The sequence below is a fragment of the Trifolium pratense genome, linkage group LG7, assembly GCF_020283565.1.
Source record: "Trifolium pratense cultivar HEN17-A07 linkage group LG7, ARS_RC_1.1, whole genome shotgun sequence".
Taxonomy (NCBI): domain Eukaryota; kingdom Viridiplantae; phylum Streptophyta; class Magnoliopsida; order Fabales; family Fabaceae; genus Trifolium; species Trifolium pratense.
In genome coordinates, this window is record NC_060065.1 from 45,310,534 (window position 1) to 45,320,578 (window position 10,045).

Here is a 10,045-nt window from a genome sequence, read left to right on the forward strand (position 1 = left end):
TAAGTTTCTTCATAACGATAGATATTTTGACGAGATCGAATGGTTTATCTAAAGTGAACAATTTACTCGAGAGTCGAGAGTAAAATAAGTAATTTCAATCATTAATTTATTTGTTACAGTTAACCTTGCTTTATATCAACTGTTGATACTTGATGAATAATTTCAATCATTAATTCTTCATTAATTATTGTTTTATTTAAGCTAGAAAAAGTATATTAAAGCTAGCAAAAAAAATTATTTATAAAGGATTGATATCACTTATTTTGTCTTTCACAGTGAATAAAGATATGTGACTTGCTGAAGAATTTAGTAGTAATATGTATTTATTTTGCAGTTCATTTCTTACATTTTTTTAAAATAAATATATATATTTGTTGACTCTACTTTTGCAGTGAAAGTTACAGCTATTATCCTCCACCACTGGTTGAACTATTGTGAGGCTGTGAGCAAACGGTACATCTTCATATCTTATCCTGATAGAACTTTAGGATACCTGTTTCATATCAAAATCATCACACCTTGCTCCTCTGTTTAAAACCTTAAATGGCATCATCATTATCATCATCATCCTATCTTCACACAACTCATTCACAATCTACCAAAACTTTCAAGCCATCACCATGCATAACTGCATATTTCAATACCAAATTTACATCAATCCCATTTCATACTCATCATCTATGCAAACACTACCATATATCATGCATCCCCCTAAGTCCTACCATTCCCCCCAAAGCTACTTCCACACTCATTCACTCCTCACTCTCTTCCCCTAATCCACCAATCTCAAAGGAAGATGCCATACTTCAAGCCAAAACATCCCTTTCAACAGTCTTAGAGAAGCCCCTCAACAACCCTAAACTAATAGGCAAATTCAAGAAACTGAAACAGCCCAAATTCCGGGTTGAAATTCCGGTCATCGATGACTCGCCGGATTCGCTTTCCAAACTTGCTCTTGATATTTTTGGAGACATGTCCATCAAAAGAAAAGGTTCTGCCATTAAGATTTTAATCCTTTGGCCTAATCCTAGCTTAAAAGAAGCTGCCATTGTTGCATTTCAGTCTCATTCAATCAACAACATAGTTGAACACATTGACATTGTTTCAGTTGCAAAAACTGATCCCAGAATCTTGAATTCTGCTGATGTGACAATATTTTTGGTGCCGGAGAGTTCGCAATTGTCAGTGGTGAAAATGGTGAGTGATGCTTTTAGTCCAAAGCCAGTGGTTTTGTTGAATCCAAAATGGGCATTTGAGGAAGAGAGTAACTTTGGTAATCTAAGTGGTTTTGTGAGTTCTTTTGAAGTTGTTTATTCTTTTATGGGATTAGAGGTAAGAGGGTTATTGAGCAAAAGAAAAGGTGTGATTTTTAAGTATGTGAGAGATGGGGTTGGTAGTGGAGAGAGATGGAATGTTCTTGTAGAAGAAGGTGAGGAAATGAAGGTGGTTTCTTCATTCAAGGTTAGGCCAAGTATTGGTGAAGTTGAGACTGTTTTGTATAATCTGATGGCTATTAATTCGCCGATAACGAAGTCTGCAAAGTTCTTCAAGGGATTGGTATCTAATGTGACAGGGAAAAAGTAAATGGAATGGAACTAACTGAAGAATTGATCTTCAAGGTATTTGTTTCACATGAGTTGTGGATTTAACATGTTTTGAATATGTCACAATGAATGTAGGGCAACGCAGCCAATGCTATGGGTCTTTGACCATTGTATGAAGTTGTTCTCTCACCAATTTTGAATGAGAAATCAAATTACTTTCAAGGATTATAAGCCTTAAGTTCTTGATATTCTACATATAGTGATAAACATATTTAAACATATGTAATTATATATATAACACTTGATGTCATGTTTTTCATGTCTTAACCCTCTTTTTCCTAAGGATTTTCTAGCTAGGATTCGAACTTGGATTCTTTAACTGAAGCTCATTTACCACTCGAGTTTCATCACTTGGTTACGATTGATCTCATGTAATTGCATGATATTACTGCCTAAATATGAATGAAATACATGATAAAAAGCTATCTTGTTAGCTTGATATAGTTTATGTAAATAGAAATGAAATTCCATAAAATGGTCCTTTGGTCTCTCTTTTATTTCTGCATCTTATAAAAGCTAGTTGATAAACCTCGAGGCATCAGGTTTTTTGCCAAAAAAGCTGTGCTGTATTATTATTAATATACATATATGATCTACAAATACTCAATACTTACAACATGGATTTAAGAGAAAAAGAATCTGAGGATTTCAACAGAAGAAAACGAGTTAAAAGTAAACTTTTAAAGCAAGAAAAGGAGCATCATTGTTGTCTCTATTGTCATGGAAGACCTAATGAGTGGAAGAAGAACTCTCTCATTTTCTATTGCCCTTGGATTACAAACTCCATTTCTTCAACTCATCATTGAGAAGTCATGGCATTTTCCATATCATTTTCTAATGTGACAGCTTTTAATGAACTTATCTGAGAAGTCAACATATTTTGTCCACAATGACCTTAGTTGTGGAAAAGCTATGTCTAGCCATGGCTTTGCCCTTCCATTGAAATGGATAACACCAGCATTCTCAATATCAGCAAAATTTGTATTTTCCTGATATCCTAATCCAAGCATATGCCAGAAAGGATCTATAATGTGGACATGACCATGAAATGCTATCAATCCAGGAGGTAATGTCCCTAGCTGCCACAAACTCAGGTCTGATTTAATGTTCTGCATAAAGCAAAATAATGATATCAGTTATAGTGACATATTATATAAAATGTATTCGACTGTTTTATTGTTCCTTTGTCGTTATTGTATAATGGTAGAAGGAGAGCCTCGGCGCAATGATTGAAGTTGCTGCCATGTGACTGGAGGTCACAGGCTTGAGTCGTGTTATCAAGCTTTTTTAAAATGCAAACACAAGGTAATGCTGCATAAATAAATCCACAATAGAGCTTTGTTTGGATAAACAACTTAATGAAGTGCTTATCATATAAGTGCTTATGTATAAGTAATTTCTATAATGAAAGATATACATACCTGCCCAACCCAATAATGATATGTATTGCTTATATTGGTCTTCCTCCAAGCCTCCAAATCAAAAATGTTCATGCCATAGGCCCAAGCACATTCATTAGGATTGAAATGTTTTGATATTAGAGGGTGAGAAAAGTTCAAATAGCTTTTCAACCTCTTTGACATCACAAACTTATCTTCTCCATGACATGTTTCCACTGCTCCATTTACTTTTCCATTCATGTCAATGTCCCACAGAGGCGTAAGATCAGTTTGTACCACAATATCATCGTCGAGGAAGACCAACTTGTTAAGACTTGGAAACAACTGTCATGAAAAAAAATGTTAAGTTATTAAAATAATTACATAGTTATAAGCTATAAAAAAGTTTAGTGGCTATGATATTCCTTTTACCTCTGGTAGATGTATCCGAATGTGGTTCATCACTGAATTATATTTGGGACTAAGTGCTTGTAGTTTTGATGCAATAACATTTGGCTTCTCAGATGTATTTGCTACTATAGCTGATGAACCTCCTCTAAACTGCGACCGAACCTTCTGATCTTTCTCCATTGCTTCTAAAACAGGAACCTTTCCCTTTGAAAACCAATCGAAATGGTGCAATGCCTTGACCTCAATCACAGCAGGCGCTAGAGGATGCAATGAGAACCAAGCCTGCATGGGATAATAAGTCTTTCGGTCTGTAATTATGTGTATAACAACATTCCTAGGTCGTAAACAGTTACGAACGAGTGACGTTGCAACCACCGAAGCGGCGAGCACGTTATCTGAGGCTACGACAAAATGGTAATAGGAATTGTCGACAAGAGCAGGAACTAGTTCTGCAGACGGTAGCTGAAGACGTGCTGCCGCATTATTCGTATGCTCATGTGCCAACCTCAAGTCAAGGCAATGAAGTTGTTTCGGTATGCTGCTCGACGCTACATGTCGATATAGATATTCTTGGATTTTGGCCAACCTAGTCCTTTGTTCCATAAGGGTTACCTAATAAATGTTCATTTTCATTATTCAATACTTCAACTTGAAAAAAATGTAACAAACTCACTAGAATTATTTCACCTAATTTAAATAATAAGAGGAGATTAATACCATTTCTCTAAGTTTCACTGCAAATGTCTTTGCATCATATCCACCTTCCTTCATTTTAATCATGAATTCTTCTAAAGTTTGTGGAATATCAAACCTTCCCTTTAGTTCATCATTGCCAAGAGGTTCATCTAAAGTTTGGAATATCACTTCTGGGACCTATCAAAAACCAATGTCATTTTCAGCCACCAAATAATTGAAAAATTGAATCAAATGGTGATAATTTTCAGCCTATCAGAAGCGTCGAGAGATTACCGATGATTCAGGTCGTCTACCCAAAATCCTTGGTCCTAACTTTTTTCCTAGACAACCTGCAAATATAATTTGATGTTAATACATACTGGTATAATACCTAATCTATTTTATAATGGAAAAATTAAGTGTACATGATAAAGATTAACTCAATAGTAACTATTTGATTCCATTAAAAAAAATAGTAACTATCTGATTTGAACAAGATTAATGAAGTACAGTTCTGACAAAAGTGATAATATAAATAAACTCTTGTTAGATATTTTATTCTTGTTTGATGTGTCTTTTGTTACAGATTCATAGTTTTCACTTGGATCTTGCAGTGGATAGGGTGAGATATAATTAAAAAATGAATAATACATATTCTTCTGATCAAATAAGCAAACTTAGTATCAGCTAAAATTTAAAAAACAACAAACTAATGTATTTTATCATAACCATCGATTGAAGATCGAACGGCTCATATTCTGAACTGTTTACGAATAATCCTATATTCGATCAACTATCTTAACTTTCTAACTGTGATGAATGCGTGATATTGTGACTGCAGACAACCTAACTAAGCGTGTAATCGGTGTATGTATGCGAGAAAGACATGGTAGAGAGAGTACCTATAGTAGAGCACTTGTTTTCTCCATCAATGCCATCAACAGCTGTTAAAACAAACACAAACCTCAAAAGAAAAGTGAAGAACAAAAGTGAATAGAACATCATCCTATAAGAAAGGCGCTTCGACACAGCTTTCACTTTGATAAACTCTTTAAGCCCTTTCCCTGGTAGCACAGTAACATGCCTCAAACTTGGTGATATATGCAGCTGCATTTTTGTGTTATCAAATCCAAAAAAACACAATGAGACAGAACAAAAACACAAAAAAATCAAATGAAGAACAGGTTCTTGAGTTTCTCTTCTTCCTTATGATGCTGTAAAAGGAAGGTTTTGATATATGTTATTGTGAACAAGGTTGCTATCTTTCACCTAACCTTGCTTAGCATTTGAGTCAGGCATGTCAAAATGGTGATTGAGGTAATTTAATATATATTTTTTATTTATTTGGTTGTTAAAGAGAAAGAGACATTGGACTAAGAAGAAGGAGATGTTGTTTGTTTCAAGTTTTGTGTATATATTAATTGGCTTTGTTTTGAAGGAGGGAAAAATGAATAGAAATTAGATATTTAACTTAAGATTTGTTTGGTGTTGTATCTATTATGCTTGGCTTTGCCTCAACATGAAGCTTTTTAGTATATAGTTTTGAATGTGACATAAAATTAACTTGTATATGGAAAATGACACTCTTTCTGTCTGTAGGTTGTGGTTGAGGACGTGGTACTTGGAGTGATAATACAGGAATCTTTTTTTTTCCCTCTCTTGGTAATATATTTGAAGGGTGTTTTTATTTTTTACCAAAAATATTACTTGGTAAATATATTTGAAGGGTTTTGTTTTTGACCAAAATAATATATTGAAGGTTTAATTAGGATTAAGGGTCCGTTTGAGTTTAGTTTTTTTTTTTTTAAGCAGAGTTTAGTTTATCATAAAAGCTTATGAAAATAACTTTTGCAAATAAATAAGCTCAAAAAATAAGTCATCCAAACGGGTTCTAAAGTCCGACCAACAATGAATTGGTCCAAGTGACAAGACTCTTAGGCCCCTTAGGCAGGTGGTCAGGGTTTCGATTTTCGGCTTTTGCGTATAAACAAATTTTGGTTGGAAGGGGAGAACTCACCTTGTGTATCCCACAAATTTTTCGATTGACATTAATCATCACTAACGTAGGGATGGCAATGGGTCCCCATGAGTGCGGGTTTCATACTACCCAAACTCACGCCCATATATTCGGGTGCCACCCAAACCCAAATGTTGTTCGGGTGGGAAAATGAAACTCACACCCGCACCCGTTGGGTTCGAGTTTTTTCACCCAAACTCGAAACTCGTAACAAGAACACGCATAATTGATTATCTGCTCAAACCTGACCCGAACTATATTTGATAAAATGCAAAATGTAGCATAATTTGGTAATATAGTTTGTAAATTTCAAAATAGTTTTTTTTTACTAAACAATTCATCAAATGTTATCATCACTACATCATGCACTAGTACAACATTCAAAAACTTAAAATGGAGAAAAATACATTGGAGTAAATAGGTAATTTAATATATAAACGGGTGAGTGAATGAGTTTCGGGTGTAGGTTTGATACTATCCAAACCCACACCCATATACTCGGGTGCCACCCAAACCCAAATCCAGTTAATTCGGGTTTCCCCCGTTGACTTGAGTTTGGGTTCGGGTGGGTCTATCGGGTTTGGGTTTTCCTGTCATCCCTACACTAACTGCGGTGAAAATTTCGAACCTATTAGTTTTAATCTTTATTTTAAAGGGACTAAAATCAAATATTCTATATATTACATGGTCTATCTCGAATATGCAATTTTACAGGGATTACAACAAAACAAGTACCAAATGCAAAAAGTGATACATTTGCAATGATTAAAAATTCAAATATAAGATTGTTGAAGCACTTGTTAAAGGGTTGTTTTAGAAAGAAAAAAAAAGACACCATAAAGGGTTAATTAGTAATTATGAAAAGTTTCTTTGACTTGATTCTATATTATTGATGATTTGTCTCTATTAATAAAGGCCAAGGCTACGGTACAACAGAAAAATCTAAAAGCACCGGTACATTAGTACCTATTAAATCAGTATTTTTTAGCAACTGGCTTAGAAGATAAAGAATATGAATTGGATAATAAGTCCAAATAGAAAGTTAATTCGTAGCCCGATTAGCTTTTTTCCAAACCTAGCCAAACTTAATCTTCACAAGATGCAGATTAGATGGTTTAGAGATGTAGAAAATTTCTATAAAAATATAGATGAACAACTGTCTAAAGAATATAGACAAATGGTTAAACTATTCCAGAAAAACCTCAAATTTATGGCAAGATGAGTGGAGATAGTGTAACACTTAGATTGCAGAAAATTCTAGATAGCTTTTCTGACCTTCAGAGTAGGGTAGAAAAACAAACATCCTATTTAGAAAGACAATTTAAAGAAGATAAACCCCATGACACATGGAGTTTTAGTAACGAAGGTTTCACCTGCTATGAAGAAGATGAAAGTCATAAATACCCTCACCTTTTTCATACAAGAAATCCACAGCTCAACAACATAGCATGTATGATAACTTACATGATAAAAAACCTTTGTCAAGAGAAACTTGTTGAAGAAATTCAACCTGTTAAGCTAGAATGGTATCAAAGGGTAGATATGATTCTAGAAGAACAAAGAAAGAGTCAGGAAAGGATAGAAGACCTTTTAGAACTCTTAGAAAAAAGATATCTAACTCAGGATGAGTTAACTCAAATTCTTAAGAGGGGGGAAGATAGGGGAAAAGCAATAGTTATCCCGGAACCAGAAATTCAAACCCAACCTAAAGAAAAAACTTCTGAATCCAAACAATTAAGTATTAGACCACCTTCTACTTACTTTTAATGGAAGATACAGAAGAAGCCCTTAATAGGCAACTAGAAAACCTAGAAAGACTTATGGTCTCTTTAGATATAAGTGGAAAAAATCAGGAGATCCCTGATAACAAATCTGAAGATAACAATCAGATCATTTATGATTTTAGCTCAGAAGAAGCTAGTGAAAACGAAAATGAGAATCCTCATTTCGTAAAAATAGAAGAACATGGAGAAACTTCAGGTACCAAAAGACCTGCAGATTTTGAAAAGGAATTTACCAAACAAAAATTCCAAAAAGTACCTCATTACTATGAGCCTTCACAAAACCCTTTTCAAGGACAAGGTGTTTTAGACATAGATTGTAGTTTAGACACTGCAAAGGATCTTAGAGATTGGTACAATACAAATAATGTATTAATCCATCTGAATGAAGATCTAAGAAATTTAGGATCAGTTGATACTTTCAACTACCTACAATATAAAACTAGAGGAAATGCATTCAAATACATTTCAAATCTACCACCACAAGTTATGGGAACTATGCCTTTAATAGGATCCTTAGTTACAGACTGGGTATATAGTTTACTAGTCAAAGAATTCAAAGGATGGAAGGATACCGACCAATCAAAAGCAGCATTTTCCAATCAAAATCTTTGGAAAATAACTAATTTAAAAATTTGCAATATGTGTTACATTGATAACTTTATTTGTGAATTTCAGAGTTATTATTATAACATAGACAATGAAACAAGACTATCAAGAGGATTGTTAGATCTCCTCTATGATAAGCTTCCAGGAGGAGTGTCAACTCAAGTCAAACTATACTTTACCTCAATATCATCAGAAGGAAAGGTAGATGATACTCTAGGAGGAAGAATAACTGTTTTAAAACAGTGGCTCACAGATAAATGTAGCGAAAAGATAGCTAAAAGAGAAGCTAAAGTATCACTTTGCTGTGATAAGTTACAAAACAAAGTAGGAAACTATGGGTGTAACTCTAGAAATCCTAAAAAGAAATCTAGAAGAAATATAAGGTCTTATAAGAAAAAGAAATTCAGAAAAATCCCTTTTAAGAAATTTAGAAAAGGAGATAAGAAATTCTTTAGGAAAAAACCACCTTATCCTAAAAGAAAAACATGTCCACAAGATAAGAAATCATGCACATGTTGGTTATGTCATGAAGAAGGACACTATGCCAATGAGTGCCCTAAAAGGGATAACCCTAAGAAAAATGTCTTACAAGCCATATACGCAATAGGATATGAACCTATAGAATCAGATGTAGAATCTGATGAGGAAATTTATGAATACTGCACAGAGACAGATTCAGAGATAGACTTAGATGTCGAGGAAAGTACTTGGTAAAGGAAATCCAAGTGCAACATTTATAAAAATAGTGCTAGAAAATAAAAACCTTTTAGCCTATATAGATACAGGTGCAACCCTTTGTTTTGGAAGAAAATCGATCTCTAGGAACTGGGATAGATTAGAAAAGCCAAAAGAAATAGTTGTTGCAGACAAGTCAAAACATCAAATATGGTTTAGCCTTAAGGATGTATCTATAGAAATTGAAGGATATAAGTTTTTTATCCCTACAATTTATTTACATGATTCAGGTCTTGATCTAATCATTGGAAACAATTTTCTAAAATTATATGAACCCTTTATTCAAAGGAGTAATACAATTTCTCTTCGATGGAAAAATCTTGGAAATCCAGACGAAAAGAAAATGATTACTACAAAAATAATTACTAGAAATGAAATTTTAAAAATGATTTCTGGCAATTTGAAAAATCTTAGTTCTATTTGGGAAGAGTATAAATTCTTTTCAACTTTAGAAGAAAGACTCGATGAAGTTTGTTCTGATGATCCATTAGATAATCAGAAAAACACTAATCATGAATTAATAGTAATTCGACTTAAAAACTCGAATGAAGAAGTCAACGTTCCTAATAGAATTCCATATACTATTAAGGATGTTGAAGAATTCAAAACTGAGTGTAAAGATTTACTTGAAAAAGGATTAATAAGACCTTCTTCAAGCCCACATTCAGCTCCAGCTTTTTATGTCGAAAATCATAACGAGATAAAAAGAGGGAAAAGGAGAATGGTAATTAACTATAAGAAACTCAATCTTGCAACCATTGGAGATTCTTATGGATTACCTAGAAAAGACTTTATTTTTGAAAAAATTAAAGGTTGTAACTATTTTTCATCCCT

At 33.7% G+C, this 10,045-nt stretch overlaps 3 protein-coding genes across 3 annotated transcripts; 2 read left to right on the forward strand and 1 right to left on the reverse strand.

The window, feature by feature from the left end:
• The first annotated feature begins 436 nt into the window (after window positions 1-436).
• On the forward strand, window positions 437-2,060 carry LOC123895650. The gene has a single exon (XM_045946108.1). The coding sequence runs from the start codon at window positions 544-546 to the stop codon at window positions 1,582-1,584; it is 1,041 nt and encodes a 346-aa protein (XP_045802064.1). The 5' UTR covers window positions 437-543; the 3' UTR covers window positions 1,585-2,060.
• LOC123895649 (probable galacturonosyltransferase 12) lies at window positions 1,975-5,503 on the reverse strand. The gene is made up of 6 exons (XM_045946107.1): window positions 4,972-5,503; window positions 4,364-4,419; window positions 4,112-4,267; window positions 3,416-4,006; window positions 3,026-3,328; window positions 1,975-2,713 (listed from the first exon to the last, which is right to left on the reverse strand). The coding sequence occupies exons 1-6, from the start codon at window positions 5,180-5,182 to the stop codon at window positions 2,432-2,434; spliced, it is 1,599 nt and encodes a 532-aa protein (XP_045802063.1). The 5' UTR covers window positions 5,183-5,503; the 3' UTR covers window positions 1,975-2,431.
• Window positions 5,504-7,852: 2,349 nt separating this feature from the next.
• On the forward strand, window positions 7,853-9,740 carry LOC123896503. The gene has a single exon (XM_045946880.1). The coding sequence runs from the start codon at window positions 7,853-7,855 to the stop codon at window positions 9,188-9,190; it is 1,338 nt and encodes a 445-aa protein (XP_045802836.1). The 3' UTR covers window positions 9,191-9,740.
• Window positions 9,741-10,045: the final 305 nt, after the last annotated feature.

Coding starts and splice junctions, on each gene's coding strand:
- LOC123895650 (XM_045946108.1), top strand. CDS start 544: ATGGCATCATCATTATCATCATCATCCTATCTTCACACAACTCATTCA.
- LOC123895649 (XM_045946107.1), bottom strand. CDS start 5,182: ATGCAGCTGCATATATCACCAAGTTTGAGGCATGTTACTGTGCTACCA. Junction 4,268..4,363: donor GTAGACGACCTGAATCATCG/GTAATCTCTCGA, acceptor GGTTTTTGATAG/GTCCCAGAAGTGATATTCCA. Junction 4,007..4,111: donor CAGTGAAACTTAGAGAAATG/GTATTAATCTCC, acceptor AACATTTATTAG/GTAACCCTTATGGAACAAAG.
- LOC123896503 (XM_045946880.1), top strand. CDS start 7,853: ATGGAAGATACAGAAGAAGCCCTTAATAGGCAACTAGAAAACCTAGAA.